Here is a 20598-nt window from a genome sequence, read left to right as displayed (position 1 = left end):
AGAGTCATGCGTCCAGTCTTGGTCATCGGCGGGGAGTGTTGCATCCTCATGCCTGCTCCCATCCACAGCCCCCACCAGCCCCACCTCCCTCTCTCCTCCAGCCCCCACCCCCCACCCCGAAACCTCATTCCCATCCCTGATCTGAGACCTGATCAGACCCAGAACTGTCACACCAGCCTTTTTGGGGAGAGGGATTGGCTGGAGGAGAGACCAGGCTCTGACCCGGGGAGGCAGCTTCCAGGGGATGGAGGAGGTCGCGCCCATCCTGTTCTACACCCTGGTCCCCTCCTCGGTGTCCTCAGAGCTGCCTGTGCGTCGCTGCCACCTCCCCACCCCCCGGGCAGAGTGATCTGAACCACTGTTGGGCTGGATCTCTCACCCCAAATTCCTCAGGACCCTGCGTCCCCGAGGAGCCCGGGGAGGGGGGGTCATTTCCTTCACCCCTGAGCCTCCACTTGTCTGCTCCACTGCCCGGCTCCTCACCAGGTCACAGGCAGCCCCCTGGGGGCATAGACACTGAAGGTAGGGGCTGGAAAGCAGCAGCCTGGGAATATTTGCATGTTGGGGTGCAAATTTGCATCTCCAGGTTCCCAGCATCCCAGGAGAGGCATCAGGGTGTCAGAGCAGGGCCCAGGAGGGTGGGCTGACCTGCCTGGCCACTCCTGCTCTCATCCTGGGATAGCATGGTCCCTGGGGGATGAGTGAGCCTGCCCATCACCCAGAGCCAGGCAGGACCCACATCCTCAGCGTTCTCCACTCTCCCCCATCACTCCCTGTCCTCCTCCACTCTTAGCCCCGGCCAGCTCCCCTCGCTGCAACTTCACTTTCATTCCAAAGCCACTGATGACTCGGCCCCCAGCCACGATCCTGTCCTGCTGTCGAGAACCATGTTTCAAACCATGCAAGGAGATGGGGAGAAAACAGAACCAAATCGAATTCTGGACAGTCTAAGCTAGCAGGGGAAAAGGACATCATGCTGCTGTGAGAGACATTAATAGCTACATTTGGCTTTCTTTCAAAAAGTACTTAGTGAGTTAAGATTTGAAGGAAGAGGAGGAAGCAGTCAGGTTTAAGAGGTAGAAAGGGACATTTCTTCTCGTGTGCTCTATATATCGTTTCCTGCTTTGGTTTTTCTCTTCAGCACTTATCACAGCTTGACACACAATCTCATCTATTTGGTTATTGGGTAGCAGTGTCTGTGTCTCCCACTAGAACACCAGCTGCAGCAGTACTGGGATTGGCTTTGGTTACATTGTATTCCTGGGGCTGCCACAGCTCTGGGCAGGTAGCAGCAGGCAGCAGCGGCTGGGTTACTGTCTCCTGACAGTGAATGACGATCACACAGCCCCAGACAGAGGGGGCAAAGGGGCATTTGGGGGGGGGGGAGTGAGGACAGTGAGGGCTGGGGGAAGGGACACTGTCAGTGCACCAAAGGCAAAGAGGGGCTGCCCTGGGGTTGGCGACACCTGGGTAGGCAGTGACGCCAGCAGATCAGGGTCTTAGAAAGATTGTCCCCATCCCTAACTCTGACCACAGTGCTGCCGCTAAAATAATTGCAGCCCCATCCCACTCCTCATGCAATCCCAAACCTACTGGAACCTTCTCCCTGTCCCAGAAGCCAGCCCCCCCACCCCACCCCGCTACGTGCCTCACTCACCCTGGGCACTGGGTGCTGTCAGGGAGGAAACCAGGGCTGGCACTTCCTGGTCGGGCAGGAGCTGTCCCTGGGAGGTGGAAGGAAAGAGGGCAGGTCCAGAAAAAGGGGAGAGGAACCTGACTCTCTCCTCACTCTCCCTGTCCCCCAAGTGCTGCTGCGGGGGTATAAGGCCCACCCTGGCACAGTAGTGCCAACCCCCACGCCCCTCCAACCCCTCATTTATTTTCTTCAGAGGACTTACGTGACAAAACTACAGTGAGCAGGTCAAGTATGGCTCCTCGCCCTTCCTCCCCGTGCTCTTCCTCGTGTTGGCGGTGCCCAGAGAGCACCAGGCATCGTGTTGCACGCACACTTGGGGCGGGCGGGAGGGAGGACGGAGCTGACTCCCTGCAAACCTGATCCTGATGGCACTCAGCCCGCGTCCCAGCCCCCTTCCTGGCCTCGTTGTTTTTTGTGGTGGTGGAGTGTGTGTGCTTTATCAAATGGATGGGGGGCCGGTGCTGTGGCGTAGCAGCTTAAACCACCGCCTGCCATGCCAGCATCCCATATGGGCGCCGGTTCGAGTCTCGGCTGCTCCACTTCCGATCCAGCTCCCTCCTAATCGCCTGGGAAAGCAGCGGGGAATGGCCCAGGTCCTTGAGCTTCTGCACCCGTGTGGTAGACCGGATGGGGTTCCTGGCTCCTGGCTTCCGCTTGGCCCAGCCCTTGGCTTGTTGACTTCATCTGGGTAGAAACCAGTGAATAGAAAACTCTCTCTCTCTCTCTCTCTCTGCCTCTCCCTCTCTCTGTCACTCTGCTTTCCAAAAAACAAATAAAATCTTAAAAAAAAAGAGGATGGCCTGGTTGTGCCTTTCTGGATACCCCACCCACCCACCCATGGATGGGATGACCGCGTGGGCCCTTGGTCACTCCATCCATCTTTGTGAGTCTCCCCATGTAGTGGGTAGTTTGGTTCTTACGCCCCAAATTGCATCCCATCTGCTGATTTCTGTGTTCAGTCCCCGGGCCCTCCTGTGCTGAGCAGCCCGTGCTCAGTATCCCACCCTGATCCGTCTTCTTTCCCTGTAGCATGCCCTCACCCCCACCCCAGGCCCAAGTAGCTGCTCTCTTGGACTCCCTGGCTGCCATGGGCCCTGGACCCCTACTGGCCCCATTTCCCAGCAGGGCATCAAGTTCACATCACTACCCCTCCTTCCTCCACCCACCGCAGCCCCAGAACCAATGCAGGTCACCGCTGCATGGGGGTGGGCCCTGCTGGCCAGGGGGCCGGGCACTGCTGCTGCCAATGGGGGGGGGTGAGGAAGGAGCTTATTAGGCCGATAAAGATCTGGGGACCCGCCCAGCCCTCTCCCCGCACTTGCCGGAGGCCCTGGCTCAGGCGGGACGTGCTCCCGCCCCGGGAGACTCCTTCATCCGCGGCATCACCATCCGCCCTCTCAGAGGCAGGCCCAGCGCCCTGCCCAGCTGCGCGCCCGCCAGCTCCCAGACGCCTGCTTGCTGCCGCCTGTGCCACCCGGCCGGCCCGGCCCCTGCCCGGGCAGCAGCTCCTTCAGGCTCCAGGTAGCCTGCAGCTTTCCTCCAAGCCATCTGGCCCCGGGCTGGCTCTCGGCTGGCCTCCTGCAGCAGCCAGGATTGAGCCCCCCTCTTCCTCCTGGGAGAGCAGCCATGGCCACATATAAAGTGAGGGTGGCCACGGGCACGGACCTCTTGTCCGGGACACTGGACAACATCTCGCTGACCATCGTCGGGACTCAAGGCGAGAGCCATAAGCAGCTGCTGAACCACTTTGGGAGAGACTTTGCCACTGGGGCGGTGAGTGTGTGTGTGTGTGTGTGTGTGTGTGGCGTGCAGCTGGCAACCGGGGGATGGAGGGGTACAGAGCAGGGGGAGGGAGGGAGCCAGCATGGCTACAGAGGCTTCCACTCCCCAGGGGGCTCCCAGAGCCTCCCTCCACTGGCTCTGAGCCTCTGCTCCGTCCCTGTCCTCCCCACACCTCTCCCCTCATCCCCTATGGCTTTTCCCATCGTCTCCTCCCCTTTCTCTCTGCTTCTCTGCCCCCCCCACCTCTCCCACTCCTGCCCCTGCTGTCTCTTCCTTCATGGTCCCCTCTCCACTGCCGTCTCCCCTTCCCTCATCCCTCTCTCTCCCATTCTTACGCTTCCCCTGTCAGTTGCATCATCAGTGGCTGAAATTTGCATTGGATTCTTGGTGACTTAAAAATGGCATCAGACCAGCCTATCGGGTAGGGACCTGCCTGTCCCATGGGTCCTTACCCCTCAGCGCTGATTTGGAGCCAGGCCCAGGCCCCTGCTGCTCTGTAGTCCCGAACGGGTCGCAGTGTCTGTGGGGGCATCTCTGAACCCCTGCGAAGTGGGAGGATGAGGTGCTGGCTGGGCTACCTCCTGCTATGCTACTGTGACAAGGGCAGCCGCTGGGGGTCCGCAGGGGAGGGGGCTGGGCACTGGGGTCCTGCCCAGTCCTGGATGGACCGGCCCAGCAGGGAAAAGTCAGCTTACAGGAGGCAAAGAGGGGCGCCCAAGGGTCAGGCCGATGTGCCTCTTCCTCCGCCCCCTCCACCACTCTGTCCCCGCCAAGAGCCAGGCTGAGCCCTGTGTCCCACCAGGTGGACGACTACACGGTGCAGTGCCAGCAGGACCTGGGTGAGCTCCTCATCGTCCGCCTGCACAAAGAGCGCTACTCCTTCTTCCCCAAGAGCCCCTGGTATTGCAACTATGTGCAGATCTGCGCCCCAGACTGCCGCGTCTACCACTTCCCTGCCTACCAGTGGATGGATGGCTACGAGACCCTGGCCCTCCGGGAGGCCACAGGTAACCCCTCCCCGCCCTTGCCCTCGCTCTTCCTCCAGGCAACCCCAGCACGGCCAGCCCCACCAGGGGCTCCCAAGCATCCTGTAGTGGCAGGTTGGGCAGAGGTGGCCGAGGCAGCCCCGTCTTCCCCCACGTGTCCTGGGTGTGGAGGCTCAGAAATGACCACGCCCATAGTGCGAGCTACTGCTGCCCTTGTACGTCAGCCTCAGCCTCTGCGGCCGCGCTGGACCTACGAGGGGCTGCACACTGCGTCCCAGGCGCACCCCAGAGCATGCTCCCTGTTACCCCCATGCAGGGCTCCCCGCCCCCTTCCAGGGCACCCTGCACGCTCTGACGGTCCCTGGCTTCTTCTCTAAGCTCAGCCTCAGTTCCCCTAGAGGATACCCTGCTTGCTACTTGGAGACGCCTGCCCGCTGCTCCCATGCACACTCCCCAGGCACTCTAACCGGGAGCTGCCGCTCCAGCAGGGAAGCCCGTTCTTCCCGGCGGGGCCTTGGTATTCTGTTCAGAAGTCCTGCTCATGCCGCAGGTCCGGATGGCACTGTGGCCCCAGACTTTCCCAGTGCCGTGGTTTTCTGATGGGGTGTTTGGTGAGCCGATGGGCTGATGTGCTGCCCCAAAGGGCTCCATTACCCCCTCCCAGCCCCACAATGGGACCCCTCGTGTCGCTAGCAGGACTCACTGCTTCTCCAAATGCCCCCTCCATCCAGGAAGGGTCCAGCCCATCCCACAGGCTTCTCCGCGGGAGCTAGCCGAGGCCATCTGGCTGTCTTCCCAGCTGCAGGTCTGCTCACCAGGGAGAGGGACGGAGCCTGGATGCCTGAGCTCCTTGCAGCCTGCCCTGCCTTGGGTCAGGGTCCCAGATGTGGCCGCCGCACCCGGGCAGACGCCTGTCTTCTCTCTACCCCTGGCGTCGCCACCTCGGCTCTGCCAGCTTCCCCTAATGGGCAGGGAAGGCAGAGCTGAGCACAGCTGGGCCTGGAGCCCCCCCCCCCCCCAGCCAACCGCCCTTCTCCCATTTCTCTCTTGTGCTAGAGCCTTCCCCAAGAGGGGGGCACGAGCCCAGGAAAGAAGAGGCAGGCACTCGCAGGCAGGCCTGAGGGGTGGGGGGCTAGGGAGGGTCTCCCCGGGGACAGAGTGCCTCCCCGCAGGGATAGGTCTGCCTGACATATGACGTAGAAGCAGGAGACCGGCAGGGTGACACTGGTGGCTGGGCAGGAATGGGGTTGGGTGGGGTGACAGCCACGCAACGCCAGGGCAGGGAGACCTGAGTCACCTGCTGGGCCCTCGAAGGAGTGAGGCGCCCGCCCTGGGGATGAAGGTGAACTGGGCTCTGGGTTGCATAACTCCAGGGGACACCATTCTTCCAGAACACCGCGAGAGCTGAGCCAGATGGGAGGGGGAGGGAGTGGAGACGTGAGGACCTTGTGGGGCTGTAGTGACAGGCACCAGCCAGCAGAGGGCCCACCAGTCAGGAGGCGTGGACTTCAATCTCGGTTCTACCACTATCTCTCCGGACGTCTGGTACACTCCAGAATTACTCTAAGCCTCAGCAGCCACATCTATAAAATGGAGCTGACAGCAGAACCCACTGCATAAGGTTGATGTGAGAATCTGACGAGACAACTTCTTTCTTTTGTTTTCAAATATTTTTATTTATGTGAAAGGCAGAGAGAGAGAGAGAGAGAGAGAGGGATCTTCCATCTGCTGGTTCACTCCCTAAATGGCCACAACAGCCAGGACTGGCCAGGCTGAAGCCAGGAACCAGGAGCTTCTTCTGGGTTTCCCATGTGGTATTCAAGTTGGCTGCTTGCTGCACCCTAGCTTCCAAGAGGAGTTTAAAAGGCCTCACAGCTGTGGTGGCTGTTACTGGGTGGTGGCTGGGTGGCTGGGTGAAGTCCCAGCCTAGATGCTTCCTCTCTGTGTAATGGGCCCGGGAGCATAGTCCTCTGCTGAAGCCAAGGTGCCGAGGGGTTGTGAAGTTTCGATTTTAGGGGTCGGTGCTGTGATGCAGCTGAGGAAGCTGCCAGCACCTCATATCAGAGCGCCGGTTCAAGTCCCGGCTGCTCCACTTCTGATCCAGCTCCCTGCTAATGCACCTGGGAAAGCAGCAGAAGATGGCCCAAGTGCTTGGCCCCTGCACCCACGTGGGAAACCTCAATGGAGTTCCAGGTTCCTGGCTTCAACCTGGTACAGCCTGGGCTGTTGGGGTCATTTAGGGAGTGAACCAGCAGATGGAAGATCTTTCTCTCTTCTGTCTGTCTCTACCTTGCAAATAAATTAAAAAAAAACTTTAAAAAACAGAAATTTAGATTTTATTTAGAAGCTATACACACGTGTATGTCCGTGGAGAGTTTCATATCTATCTATATAGGCTATTTATCCTTGATCCAAAATACTTGGGGCCAGAAGCATTTTGGATTTTGGATTTTGCATACACAGAATGACATATCTTGGAAAGGGGACCCAATCTGAAACGAAATCCACTTCTGTTTCATACATACCCTGTATACACACAGCCTGAAGATAATTTTACACAATAATTTTCATGTGCCTGCATTTCGATCATGATCTATCGTATAAGGTCAAGTGTGGAATCTTCCATTTGGCTTACGTCAGTGCTAACATGTTTCAAATATTTGGATTTTTAAATTTTTTATTTTTTAAAAATATTTATTTATTTAAAAGACAGAGTTACAGAGAGAAGGAGAGACAGAGAGAGAGGTCTCCCATCCACTGGTTCACTCCCCAAATGGCTAATCAGTTAGGGGTGGGCCTGGCCAAAGCCAGGAGCCTGGAACTCCATCCAGGTCTCCCACATGGGTGCAGGGGCCCAAGCACTTGGGCCATCCTTTGCTGCTTTCCCAGGCGCATTGGCAGGGGGCTGGATCGGAAGTGGAGCAGCCGGGACTGCAGTCAGTGATCCTGTGGGACGCCAGTGTGGCAGGCAGTGGCTTGGGCCGCTGTGCCAGAATGCCTGCCCTGGACTTTGGATTCTAGAATCGTATTGTGTGAAGGATTCACCACCAGGGCCTTCCAATATTTCTCAGCAGAAACTATGAGGTGTGACACCAAGTGAGTTCAATAAATACTGTGTAAAGCCGCGGGGAAACTAGGAGCAGGTTTTGCCAATCAATGAACCTGTTGTCCAAAAGCAAACTTGGGCTCCACTGCCTTTGCGCCTGGAATTGCAAAGCGGGCGTGCTGGGCCTCGCATGGCTGCCTGTGTGCTAGCGTTGTCCCTACACAGTTTTCCAACTGTGGCTACCCATACAGTGACTAGAAAGCCTGGTGCCCTGTAGGTGCCGACAGCTGCCGGCTACTGACATTCCAGTGGGTCTAGAAGTGGGCCTGGCACGCGGAGCCGAGGGGGCGGTCCCTGACCTTTTTGGCTGAGATCCCAGAAGGCCATGGGCCGGGTCCACTGATGGGGGGAGGGGACGCTGAGCCCTGAGCCCATGCCTAGGGCAGGCCAAGGTGGGCAGGGGTCGGGGCGGGGAGGGGGGGCGGTACTTGAGCCCCCGCCTTGCTCCCCTTACAGGAAAGACAGCAGCGGAGGACTGCCTCCCCGTCCTTTTGGAACACAGACAAGAGGAGCTCAGAGCCAAGCAGGACTACTACCAGTGAGGGGGAGGGCGCGGGGGCTGGGGGCGAGTGGGGAGCGGGGGTGCTGCTCGGGGCTGGGCGGGGGCGGGGCGGCGGGAGCCACCGTCTTTGCCTTCTCTTGGCAGCTGGAGGGTCTTCGTGCCTGGCCTGCCCAACTACGTGCACATCCCCAGTTACCGCCCTCCTGTCCGGCGCTTCCGAAACCCCAACCGGCCGGAGTAAGGACCCAGGGCTGTGCAGGGCCCCAGCTGTGGCTCCTGTGGCTCCTCCCCTGTGCCCAGGCCCCAGCTCCGCATTTGTCTCTGCAGGTGGAATGGCTATATCCCGGGATTCCCCATTCTCATCAATATCAAGGCCACCAAGTACCTGAACTTAAATCTTCGCTACTCCTTCCTCAAAACGGCCTCCTTCTTCTACCGGCTGGGGCCCATGTGAGTGAAAGGAGGGCTGGGCGCTCCCAGGAGGCCATCGCTCCCCACCCCCCACCCCCGCTCCACGCCCACCTCCAGGGCAGTCCCAGGACATAGGGCGCAGAAGGGACAAATCTAGAGAACATCACACACGAGACGCAGAGACCTAGGCGGGGTTGGGGGGCCCTGCCACCCGCCGCCTGCCCCAGCCCACACCTGGCAGCCTCCCTGATCCCCCACCCGCACCCCGAATCCCGTCTCCTAGGGCGCTGGCATTCAAAGTCCGCGGCCTGTTGGACTGCAAACGCTCGTGGAAGAGACTCAAGGATATTAAGAAAATTTTCCCTGGCCACAAGTCTGTCGTCTCCGGTATGGAGCCGGGCCACCCCAAATGCGGCCGGGGGCGGACCCTGGCCGGCGGTGGGTGCGCCCCCTGGTGGCGTCTTGGAAATGGTCGCCCTGTGCCCCTGGGGGCGCGGTTTTCCTCGCCGACCCTGAGCTGTGCCCATTGTCCACCCAAGGGGGGACTGGGTGGCGTGGTGACGCCCCTGCGCTGTGCCCCCAGAGTACGTGGCCGAGCACTGGGCGGAGGACAGCTTCTTTGGGTACCAGTACCTTAACGGCGTCAACCCAGGCTTGATCCGCCGCTGCACGCGGATCCCAGACAAGTTCCCCGTCACAGATGACATGGTGGCCCCGAGCCTGGGCGAGGGCACGTGCCTGCAGGCGGAGCTGGAGGTGAGGCCCTCTCCAGGGGAGACTCAGACACCCCCCATCCCTTCCCGGCCCATCCCTTGAGCGCTCTACCCCAAGGCGTGGGCCAAGGACGCGTGGTGCCTACCTACGCGTCCATCGCGGCTCCCCTGCAGAAGGGGAACATTTACCTGGCAGACTACCGCATCCTGGAGGGCATCCCCACCGTGGAGCTCAACGGCCAGACTCAGTACCACTGCGCCCCGCTCTGCCTGCTGCACTTGGGCCCCGAGGGCAACCTGATGCCCATCGCCATCCAGGTGCCCGGGGCGCGGGCGGGGCTGTGTGCGAGGCTCCGCGCTCGTGGGCAGGGGTTCCTCCGCGTGTGCCTGTGTCCGTTGCCTGTGTGTGTGTGTAGCCTCTACGAAGCTCCCTGTGTGTGCGACGATGGAGAATACATCCCAGGGTATCTCCAGAAGGCTTGGAAAATGGAATTAAAAGATAAATTTATTCTGGTGCAAAAAAAAAAAAAAATACATGCATATGAGGTGTCTTTAAAAACTTAGTGGAATATGCATATTGCATAAAAACTATGCATGGATTGCAAAAGTTTTTGCACCAAAAGAAACATCATTTTCCGTGAGCTTTTGGACATACCCTCGTACACCTGTGTTGATGCATGTCTCTCTCCATGTGTGACATGTGCGTGAAAGCCTGCAGAATTCCCAAGGGTCCCTGCCCTCCCATCCTGTGCTGCACCCTGTGCCTGTGTGAACGTATGTGAACCTGGGTCCTGAGGCGCACGTGTGTGAAGTGTGCGTGCCGCGACTGTGCACGGAGGTGACCACATGGGCATGTGTGTGGTGGCTCTTTGATCTCATTCGTCCAACCACTCGGTAAATCAGGCTGTGCTCCGGGGCTGGCCTCTGCTGGAAGCACCAGGCTAACCAGACTCTGCCGCGGCCTCAGCAGGCAGTGTGGCCGGAGGGGGAGCCATGGTGGACCACAGATCAGACAAAGGCACTCCTTTCGGGGGAGTCAGCCAAGTCTTGGTGCTCCTGGCTTGTTAGGGGAACTGCCATGCAAGGGGGCTGGGCACTCTGTGCCCAACCTGCACAGCTGACTGTGGTGGCCCTGGGGCAGAAGCAAGGAAGGCGTCTCAGAGGAGGGAGCTTGTGAGCTGGTACTTGCAGAAGGAGTAGGAGCTGCCAAGTAGAGATGGGGACAGAGGAAAGATAATGCAGGCAGAAGGCTCAGCGGGGATCGCTGTTGGGAGGGGGGATGGGAGGGGATCAAGTGTGTGGGTGGGGCTTTTCCCTCCTCCGACACCCTCCCTCTTTCCCCACCCCCAGCTCAGCCAGACCCCCGGGCCTGATTGCCCCATCTTCCTGCCCAGCGACTCGGAGTGGGACTGGCTGCTGGCCAAGACGTGGGTGCGCTATGCTGAGTTCTACTGCCACGAGGCCAACGCCCACCTGCTGGAGACCCACCTCATCGCGGAGGCCTTCTTCCTGGCCATGCTGAGACACCTGCCCATGTGCCACCCCCTCTACAAGGTGCGGGCTTGGGCGAGAGGGTTCTGTGGAGCTGTGTTGCCCTGCTGGGAAGCTCAGCTGTCAGTAGGCGCCTGGGGACCCACGAGAGAGGGCTCAGGGTGGGGGCTTCCCAAGCGAGGGTCGTGGGTGCCAAGATCCTTTAGGGCAGCCCCCTCAGGGCTCCTTCACTGTCCGTGTGTACCCTGCAGCTCCTCATCCCCCACACGCGCTACACTGTCCAGATCAACAGCATCGGGCGGGCACTGCTGCTCAACGAAGGCGGCCTGTCCGCCAGGGTGAGACCTCTGCCCCCAGCCCCAAGGAGACCCTTGCTTTCCCCCTGGCTTTGCAGTCCAGCTACAATAAGGACTTCCCACTTGCGAGGGGTGGCGAGAGGGTGTGAGGAAGGGATCGGGGTGTTGTGTTGAGAAGGGAGCCGAGGCAGGGGCTGTGGTGCTGGCCTGGGACTGGGGGGGGCGGTCCTGGGGTTAGAGAGAGGCCCTCACTGGACTCCTGGAGGACCTGAGGCAGGTGGGAACCCCAGAGGCCTGGCTAGGAGCCTACCCGGCTCCACCCACGCCTCCTCCCTGGCAGGGCATGTCCCTGGGCTTGAAGGGCTTTGCCGAGGTGATGGTGCGGGGCCTGTCCGAGCTCACCTATGATAGCCTCTACCTCCCCGATGACTTCGTGAAGCGTGGGGTCCAGGACATGCCCAGATATTATTACCGCGACGACAGCTTGGCCGTGTGGGATGCACTGGAGAGGTGAGGTCGGGACAGCAGTGGGTGGCCCCTGGCATGTTGGAGGGGACCTGGGGGGAGCCTGAGCTGTGACCTGGTGTTATCCAGGGGCTTGGCTTTGGGGAGAGGGTCTGGGGTCTGTGTGCTCCTCACACACCTGCTCCCTGGGCCTGGCGGGCCCCTTCCTTCCTTCCTTCCTTCCACCCCTCTGGGCTCCGTGCTGCCTGTGGGCCTCATGCAACTCCTGCCAGAGGTGCTCTGGGGGGGGGGTCTTCTCACCATGCCAAGCCACCTGTCCGCCTCCGCCCACTCGCGGGCTTGGGGCAGCTCTGGGACCAGCCAAGGCCAGGGCATCATCGGGGCAGTGGCAGAAGCAGGCCCAGGGGAGGGCAAGGGCAGGATCCCAACTGCGGCCCTGTCCCCGCGCTCAGGTACGTGACAGAGATCATCAGCTATTACTACCCCTGTGACGCGGCCGTGGAAGGCGACCTGGAGTTGCAGTGCTGGGTGCAGGAGATATTCAACGAGTGCCTCCTGGGGCGTGAGAGCTCAGGTAGGGTCCCGGCCGGCCCCCTCCTCCCCACCACACACCAACCGTTGTGGGCTGGGAAATGGGGCTCCAACGCAGAAGGGCAGAATGTGCTGGGGGCCAGGAGCTTCTGGCTGCAGGAGAGCAGCAGTGAGCGCCCAGAGCCCTGGACAGGCGTCAGTGTGCAGCCTGCTTAAGGAGGTGGGACTGCCTGGGTGCCCGAGGGAGCCGGGTCTCAGGCCAGAGCTGTACGTCAGGGTGTCTGGTTGTACTCACGGTCAGGGGATGACTTGGGAAGCTGCTGCCCTGTCCAGGAGGGAGGTGACAGGGACCTGGCCAGCGTGAGGGCTATGGGGGTACAGAAAATTCTAGAGCTACTCCGGAGCTTCAAATGACAGGACCTGGTGATTGCTCTGAGTTTGGGGTGGGTGTGCAGAGGGAGGGGCCGTGGGTGACTCCTGAGTTTAGGAGTTTTTCAGCTGGGTGGAGGTGCGCTATCCCTGCAGCTGGAGTTCCCAGGGGAGGAACATTGTGGGTCAGGCTTGACTGTGTGGGGTTTGGGGAAACCTGGGGTCACCATGGCAACTAGGGCTGGCCTCTCCCCAGGACAATGGGAGAGAGCAGCAAGCAGCTGGCAGGGAAGCAACTGGGAAATCTCCAGACTGTATGGGGGGCTGGAAAACCAGGGCTCTTCCCAAAGGAGGGGAGCACCCCCTGCCCCCAAGGCTGGGACTGGAGAGGCCCCACAGGGGAGCTGGAAGAGCCATCTGAGTGCCCCACCCGGAGCAGGTATCATGAGCAGTCCTGGAGGACGTCTGGCCAGGGCCAGTGAAGGCCCTGGCCCCAGCCTTGTGGCTTGGACTGGGCAGGGTGGGGTTGTGGCCACCGGAGGCAGGCGCACCGGGCGAGCTGGGCTCTGGGGCGCCCTCTGCTGCCAGCCAGGACCAGGGCGGCACTGAAGCTGCCTGGGCCTCTTCCCCCATCCCCCGTGGCTCAGGTTTCCCCAGGTGTTTGCGAACGGTGCCGGAGCTGATCCGCTATGTCACCATCATCATCTACACCTGCTCTGCCAAGCACGCAGCTGTCAACACAGGCCAGGTACCTGTGCCCCCTCCCCACACTTCCTAAACATAGCCCCAGGGCCAGTCTTGACCCAGAACCGGGCGGAACCAAAGCAGCCCAGCGGCACGGTGCTCAAGGCAATGGTGGGAGTGGGTGGCCTTGGCTTGGCCTTGGGGAGCCCGGGAGATGCGAACCCCTCGGGGCGTGCTGACCCAGAGCCGTCGTCCACCTGCCCCCAGCTGGAGTTCACCGCCTGGATGCCCAACTTCCCCTCCACCATGCGGAACCCACCGATGCAGGCCAAAGGCCTGACCACTCCGCAGGTCTTCCTGGACACGTTGCCAGACGTAAAGACCACGGGCATCATCCTCCTGGTGCTCTGGACCCTGAGCCGGGAGCCTGACGACAGGGTGCGTGCTGCGGGCGCGGGGCCTCTGGGCGCAGGTGCGGGGGCTGGGAGCTGAGGAAGGAAGGGGGCACGGGGCTGGGCTGTGGGGCCGGGCTGACTCAGCTCCGTCCCAGCGGCCCGGCTCTCGCCCGCAGCGGCCCCTGGGCCACTTCCCCGACATCCACTTCGTGGAGGACGCTCCGCGGCGCAGCATCGCGACCCTGCGCCAGCGCCTGGCCGAGATCTCGCACCGCATCCGCCAGCGCAACAAGTGCCTGCCCGTCCCCTACTACTACCTGGACCCGGTGCTGATCGAGAACAGCATTTCCATCTAGCGCCTTCCTGATTTCCAATAAAAAGACTTCAAACTGCGGCACCGCGCTGCTGCCGCAAGCCACTGCGGGGCGGGGGCTTGGGGGTGGGGGTGGAGGTGGGGGTGGGGGCGGAGGCCAGCGCGGGGCCTCAGGGAATCCCGGCCAGGCCAGACGGCTGGCTCCGGAAGGCGGGGGTGCTCCACCGCGGGGCCCAGGCAGGGGAAAAGGCTGTCGACCCCGCTCTTGCAACTCCCAGCCAGCCCAGACCATCTTACATCCCCCTACCTGGGCTTTAGTCTGCCCAAGTCCAGCCCACATAGAGCCCCCCCCCCCATTACCTGAGACCCATCCAAGGTGAAACACAAGCCACCCACCCACCTAAAGACCACTGCCTGCAAGAAACTCAGACCACTCTCGCTCCACCTGCTAGGAACCCATGCCACCCTGAGCCACACCTCTGGCAGCCCACTCCCACCATGGCCCGCCCACAGAGGAGCCCAGCCCGCTAAGTGCAGCCTCCAAGTGGCCCACTGTCCCCAGGATCCCTCCCTGACCTCACCCACTCTCCTGGGAGTTGAGACCCCCTGCTCCTCAACCACACTTGCTTACAGAAGAGCAGGAGGGCGTGGCACAGAGCATTGACCTCAGGGAGCCAGGCCACAGGTCTGGCTGGCCACTGGCAGTGGGTGGGGGCAGCCACAGGGTGGTAAGAATGTGGGGTATGCAGGCACTGAATCCAAGTGGCTCCCCAAACTCAGTAGGCACAAGGCTGCCAGTGCTCCCACGAGGTACACTATGCCCGTGTCCGCTCTGTTCCTCAGGGCTGCCCCTGGCTCACCTGGCCATTGTGGCTGGCAGCATGCTGGGCTGCGCAGGTGAAGGTGGTCATGGGGAGGTACGGGGTGAGGTTAGCGCAGCTGGCCAGGGCGGAGGGAACCCCCAGGTGGGAGCGGGGTGGAGAGCGTGGAGCTGGCATTAAAGAGACGGCTGCTGTGGAGAGGCGGGGTCTGGAGAACTGAAGCCGAGATCGGTGGCCTCACCTGGGCGCATGTGGCCCACAAAACCCTCCTGGCGGATGTCCTGGGCCCAGGCCTGGAGCTCAGAACCCCTGAGCGGCAAACACAGGGCCTGAGCCACAGGTGATCTGCGGCTGCACCTTGAGTGGCTGTCGAGGGCTTTGCTTTTCAAGTTGAATCACTTGCTGACCTCGAACTAGCAGAAGTGTCCGGCCACCGTCCCTGCCTGCCTGCCTGCTTGCCTGCCTGCCTCAGTCCTCCAGCTCCGACCTGCTTGAGGGTCCGGCAGGTGTAGGCATTCCGGCCTTTTGAGCTAGATCAAGCCACAAGGAAGGAGCAGTCTGCCCCAGGCCCCTCTGGGTCGGGACTGTCTGACCGGGCTCAGGACCACGCAGCTCCCCCGCGCCCCCGGCCCCTGCAGGGCTCAGGACAGACATGGGGAGCCTCTGCTGGGAAGGCTGTGGCACAGGCAACCCCTGCCAGCGGGGTCCCCACAGCGGAGCTGGACAACTTCAAGGAGGAGGCAGGACATGAGCTGGACTTGGAGCAGGGGCAGTGTTTGGACAGGGAGACCAGGGCAGGGGTGGGGTGAGGCGGAGGGGCCCGCGGAGTGAGGGGCTGAGACACTGCAGGGAATGAGTCGCCCCACGTGGCAGGAACCGGGAGCCCAGTGAGGCTCCTACGCTGCAGCATCTTAAGCCCCAGAGACTGAGGGCGGCTGTCCACCAGGAGGCGGGACATCCGGAGGACCTGACCATCAGGGTGGAGGGTGTGGGTATTTCCCGCGGTCTCCTCTGAGGCAGACACAGTGACTTTGTTTATGGGGTGAATAATCAGGGGGGCCCTCCCTCCATGGAAGGCTCATATAACTACAAGATGGGGCACCCTTATTGCTCCTAAGGTCAGATGAACAAACAGGCACAGAGAGGTTAAGGGGCTAGCCCAAGGTCACACAGCTGGGAAGAGGAGGCAGGGAGGCACTATGAGGTCGAGGTGTGTTTGGGCAGGAGGTAGGGACAGGTTGGTGAAGCAGAGGGTGCGGGGTCCAGAGCCCTCAGGCCCCGCCCCGGGGATCCTCACCTCTCTGCGGCCGTCCTGAACTGGAGCACATTGTCGGGGTTGTAGTAGAGGACTAGGACCTGGATCTGGGGATCGGCCAGGTGGCAGGCAGAGGGAGCGGTAGGTAACAGCTGCCAGCCCTTTGGCCTTCAGCTGCAGGTAGCCCTGCCATCCGAGTGGTGCCAAGTGAAGAGCTCACTGCTGCCTGGGGCAGGCGGGGGCTCCAGGATGGACCACAACCCTCCCTGCCCTGCTCCATGGCCCTGCAAAGAGGCCCAGGGGGTTCTGGGTGTTGATGTGGAAGGCGTAGTGGGGATGAGGGAGAGCCCCAGGCAGGGGTCAGATGAGGCTGCCCCATTCGGCTCCCGGCTCCCAGCTCCCAGCACCGAGCAGAGGGCTCCTCCCTAGCTTAAAGATGGGGTGGCATGCGGGCAGCTGCCGCAGCATGGACACAGCCAAGGTGTGACTGCTACGAAGTGGGTTTGAAGCAAATGCGTGACCATCTCGTGCACCGGGAAACCCGAGTGTGGACCCCAGGGCAGGAGCCAGGCCTCAGCTGGGTCACTGGGCAGGTAGATGGCGCTGCCTGGACCCCGGTGTCTGAGTGCACTGGGTGTGCGGTACAGTGAGGATGGGCAGCCAGCGCCCTGCTTAACTGTGATCTTGGGAAAGCTAATTAGCCTGACGGACTCTCACAGTGGAGGCGATTCCGACATCTAAGTCAAGGTGCAATTTGTTCTGACACTAAGTATCACCGCTGTCTTTTTTAGTAAGATGGAAATCAAGGAGCACCGAACCAAATCAAACAAAGCCAAACCCTAGGGGCTGGGCAGGATCAGGAAGCGCAGCCCCGGGAGGAGGCTGTCTGAGGACAACCTGACCTGGAAGCTGAGGGGCAGCAGGGTCAGGGCTGTGGCCAGGAGCTAGGGCTTCTCGCTAATAATGCTGGGAAGGAGGCTCGAGGGGATGGTGCAGTCCAGCAGATACAGAGCCCCTCTAAAGGAGGAGGGGAGGGGGAGGGGAAGGAGGAGGAGGGGGAGCGGGAGGAGGGATCACTCTGGATACGGAAGGATTTCACTGAAAGGGATCCCATTCTCTTGAGCCAGTGGGGTTGTTCCAGCCCAAGAATGACAGGTGCCTGTGCTGTGGTCAGGCCCAGGCATCATCGAGAGGTGAACCCCACGGGAGATCAGAGCTTTGTGAAGCAGAAGGCACCGTCCCAGGCTAAGGGTGCAGCTCATTTGGTCATCCAGAGAGCTGGCAGCTCTGAGGAGCCCCTGGCTGAGAGCGGGGTAGGGCATCCTCAGTAACCATGACAACCAACTCATCACCATGGTTTCTGAGCCGTCAGGCTCTGCTGAAGCGTGGAGGCTGGCAAAGTACCTGGAGAGAGCGTGCCGCCCTCAGCCCTGTCCCCAGCCCCTTGGTGCCTCAGAACAACACCCCTCCCTTGGGGGTGAGTGGGAGTCGCTGACCCAAAGAAAACACTGGAGGAGCTGAAAGCCAGGAGGGCGGCAGGAGTGGAGGGGAGAGAGAGCAGCCAGGGCTGGGTAGCGGCCTGGGGCACGTGGCTCCTGCAGCACGGGGAAAGGAGGCTGGCCTTGAGCCCCTACCTCCAGCTCAGCCTGCAGACTAAGCTCAGGGCCCAGCAAGGGGCCCCCATGGCATTAAGTTCTTTGGGAAGCAGTGACAGTGGCAGATCAGGACTGGGTTGAGGCCATTCAGGAACTGGGGGCATGAAGAAGGCGTCCTCCCGCCAGTGCTCACACGTGGACTCTGGAGGTGGATGGTCACACAGGGGGTCACCAGTCCCCTGCCTCCCCTGACCCCTCCTCCAGCCAGCGCCGTTGCTCTCTGTGGCAGGTGCGGGACAGCTGGGTTCCCCGCCTCCCTGCTCCAGCTGGCTGGGTGACTGCCATTGAGGAGTTTCTCAGAAATGAGGTCTGGGTGCTGCCCGAGGGGTCTCCTGAATCCCGCCTGCTCTGGGAGGAAGGCTAAGGCACTCGGTGGTGGTGGTGGGGGGTTACTTAGACTGCTCTAGGGTGAGAGTGGAGTCTGGCTCCTGGCTTCAGATCAACTCAGCTCTGGCCGTTGAGGCCATCTGGGAAGTGAACCAGTGGATGGAAATCCTCTCTCTGTCTCTTCTCTCTCTCTAACTCTTCTTCTCAAATAAATTAGTGAAAAAAAAATTTTTTAAAGAGGGAGGGATAGAGTGTGTGTGTGTGTGGGGGGGTATGGCCAGCACACCAACTCCATGGTCTTGACTCAGCTTCACCAGCTTTGGGATGGAGGCTGCAGGTGTCCCGAGCGTGCAGAAGGAGGCTTGGTGCCAGCAGCGTTTGTAATCCTGGCTGAGCTTGACAAAGCAGTTGAGTTGACAGAATTTACTTTCTGGCCACTGTGGGAACCCTAGGAGCTGGGAGTGGCTGGGTGACCCAGGAGGGAGGAGATTGGGGGTGGAGCCCTCAGACTCCCCACCCCCACCATCACCTGCTGGCAGTAAGTGCGCCTCCTCAGGGCAGACAAGAGGGTCTGAGAAGGACAGGGGCATGTCCTGTGATTTCCAGAATGTTCCAATTCTGGCTCTCTGGGGCTGGGGGGTGTACGCCAGGACTGCGGGTGGGCTCCTCCCCATCAGAACTGACTTCAGAGGGCAGGAGCTAGGGAACCCTTTTGTCCCCAGAACACTGGGCAGGCAGATGCAAGAGGAGGGGTCTCCAAGGGTTCTCCTCACATCCTGGTGGCGCCACCAGTGTCTCGGCCGGCTTTCCTTAATCTAGACCTGGCCCTGGGTGTGGAGCAGAGGGCAGCCACACTCCCAGATGGCTTTGGCTGGCTGACTTTATTAACAAGGCTGTTCCCAGTGTTTGATCAGAAAGTCCTGGAGCTCTCCTTTTGGGGTTTCTTTTCTTTCTCTCTCTCAATTTGAGGTCCCCGCTCTTCCTCCCCAAGTGGCTATGCTATAAAATTCCACTTCCTGTCTCAAATGGCATTTTTTCCAGACCTTCCTTCAAGTTTGAATCGCGCTTTTTTTAAAAGCTTGCTCTTTTTTTTTTTTTTTTTACAGGCAGAGTTAGAGTTAGAGGGAGAGAGACAGAGAGAAAGGTCTTCCTTCCATTGGTTCACGCCCCAAATGGCTGCTATGGCTGGTGCGCTGCGCTGATCCGAAACCAGGAGCCAGGTGCTTCCTCCTGGTCTCCCGTGCAGGTGCAGGGCCCAAGCACTTGGGCCATCCTCCACTTCCTTCCCAGGCCACAGCAGAGAGCTGGCCTGGAAGAGGAGCAACCGGGACAGAATCTGGCACCCCAACTAAGACTAGAACCCGGAGTACCGGCGCCGCAGGCGGAGGATTAGCCTAGTGAGCCACGGCGCCAGCTTTTTAGCTTGCTTTAAGCCATAAAAGGGATCATATGCATATAAATATGTGAATTGTTTCCCGCCTATATAACAATGTACCATAAATATTTTTGCCATGTCAGCATTTATGAGTTGACTTTATTAACAGCTACATTATTTTTCTAAATTTTATTTATTGTTATTATTTATTTATTTGAAAGTCAGAGTTACACCGAGAGAGAAGGAGAGTCAGAGAGAAAAAGAGAGAGAGAGAGAGGGAGAGACGGAGAGAAGTCTTCCATCTGCTGGTTCACTCCCCAGATGGCCAAAATGGCCGGAGCTGTGGCGATCTGAAGCCAGGAGCCAGGAGCTTCCTTTGGGTCTCCCACATGGGTGCAGGGGCCCAAGGACTTGGGCCATGTTCTGCTTTCGCAGGCTACAGCAGAGAGCAGGGTAGGAAGTGGAGCAGCCAGGACTTGAACTGGCACCCATGTGGGATGCTGGCACTGCAGGCAGTGGCTTTACCTGCTAGGCCACAGTGCTGGCCCCGATTTTCTTAATTTTTTAAAAAATGTTCATTTCCACTCTTATTTGAAGGGCAGAGAAACAGAGAGGTCTTCCATCTGCTGGTTTACTCCCCAAATGCCCACAATAGCTGAGGCTGGGCCAGGCGGAAGCTGGGAGCTTGGAATTCCATCTACATGGGTGGTAGGGACCCAAATCCTTGAACTATCCCCTGCTGCCTTCCCAGTACCCATTATCAAAAAGGCTGGAGTGCAGACTGGAGCCAGGACTTGAACCCAGAAATTCCAGTATGGGATGCAGGCGTCTCAAGCAGCATCTGCACCGCTGTACTCCATGCCTGCCCTCCTCTCTCTCGTTCGAAGATTTATTTCTTTTAAAGACAGAGTTACAGAGAAAGAGAGAGAGGGAGAGACACAGAGAGGTCTTCCATCCACTGGTTCACTCCCTAAATGGCAGCAATGGCCGGAGCTGGGCCAATCTGAAGCCAGGAGCCAAGAGCTTCTTCTGGGTCTCCCACATGGGTGCAGGGGCCCAAGCGCTTGGGCCATCTTCCACTGCTTTCCCAGGTGCATTAGCAGGGAGCTGGATTGGAAGTGGAGCAGCTGGGACTCGAACCGGCACCCATATGGGATGCTGGTGCTGTTGCCTGGTGCTGCCCAGCTTCCGGTCTTTCCTGAGATGGCAAAGTTTAACCCTTTCACCCCTCATGGCACTGCTTCTTTCCCACAAAGTCCTTTCTTGCTTAAGTTAGCAGGAATTGTTTTGGTTGATTAAAAGCAAAGAAGTTATATTCTAGGTCACCGTAGGGTCACTGACTCTCCACGAGGGGTGGGTGGTTCCAGTGCCTGTCACTCACAACTGCCCTCTGGGCATTGCCCCAGGGACTTTGGTGGCTGTGTT

The 20598-nt window shown here is 60.0% G+C and overlaps 1 protein-coding gene across 1 annotated transcript; it reads left to right on the top strand.

Annotated features, from left to right (window-relative positions):
* Positions 1-3015: 3015 nt before the first annotated feature.
* ALOX12B (arachidonate 12-lipoxygenase, 12R type) lies at positions 3016-13815 on the top strand. The gene is made up of 15 exons (XM_051825202.3): positions 3016-3469; positions 4281-4485; positions 8027-8108; positions 8217-8309; positions 8400-8522; positions 8767-8870; positions 9067-9239; positions 9371-9514; positions 10547-10750; positions 10939-11025; positions 11324-11493; positions 11901-12022; positions 12996-13096; positions 13300-13470; positions 13604-13815. The coding sequence occupies exons 1-15, from the start codon at positions 3323-3325 to the stop codon at positions 13781-13783; spliced, it is 2106 nt and encodes a 701-aa protein (XP_051681162.3). The 5' UTR covers positions 3016-3322; the 3' UTR covers positions 13784-13815.
* Positions 13816-20598: the final 6783 nt, after the last annotated feature.

Source organism: Oryctolagus cuniculus, chromosome 17, assembly GCF_051225735.1.
Source record: "Oryctolagus cuniculus isolate XC-2025 breed Fujian yellow rabbit chromosome 17, ASM5122573v1, whole genome shotgun sequence".
Lineage (NCBI taxonomy): Eukaryota > Metazoa > Chordata > Mammalia > Lagomorpha > Leporidae > Oryctolagus > Oryctolagus cuniculus.
Note: the sequence above shows the minus strand (reverse complement) of the source record. Positions and strands in the feature narration are given on the sequence as shown.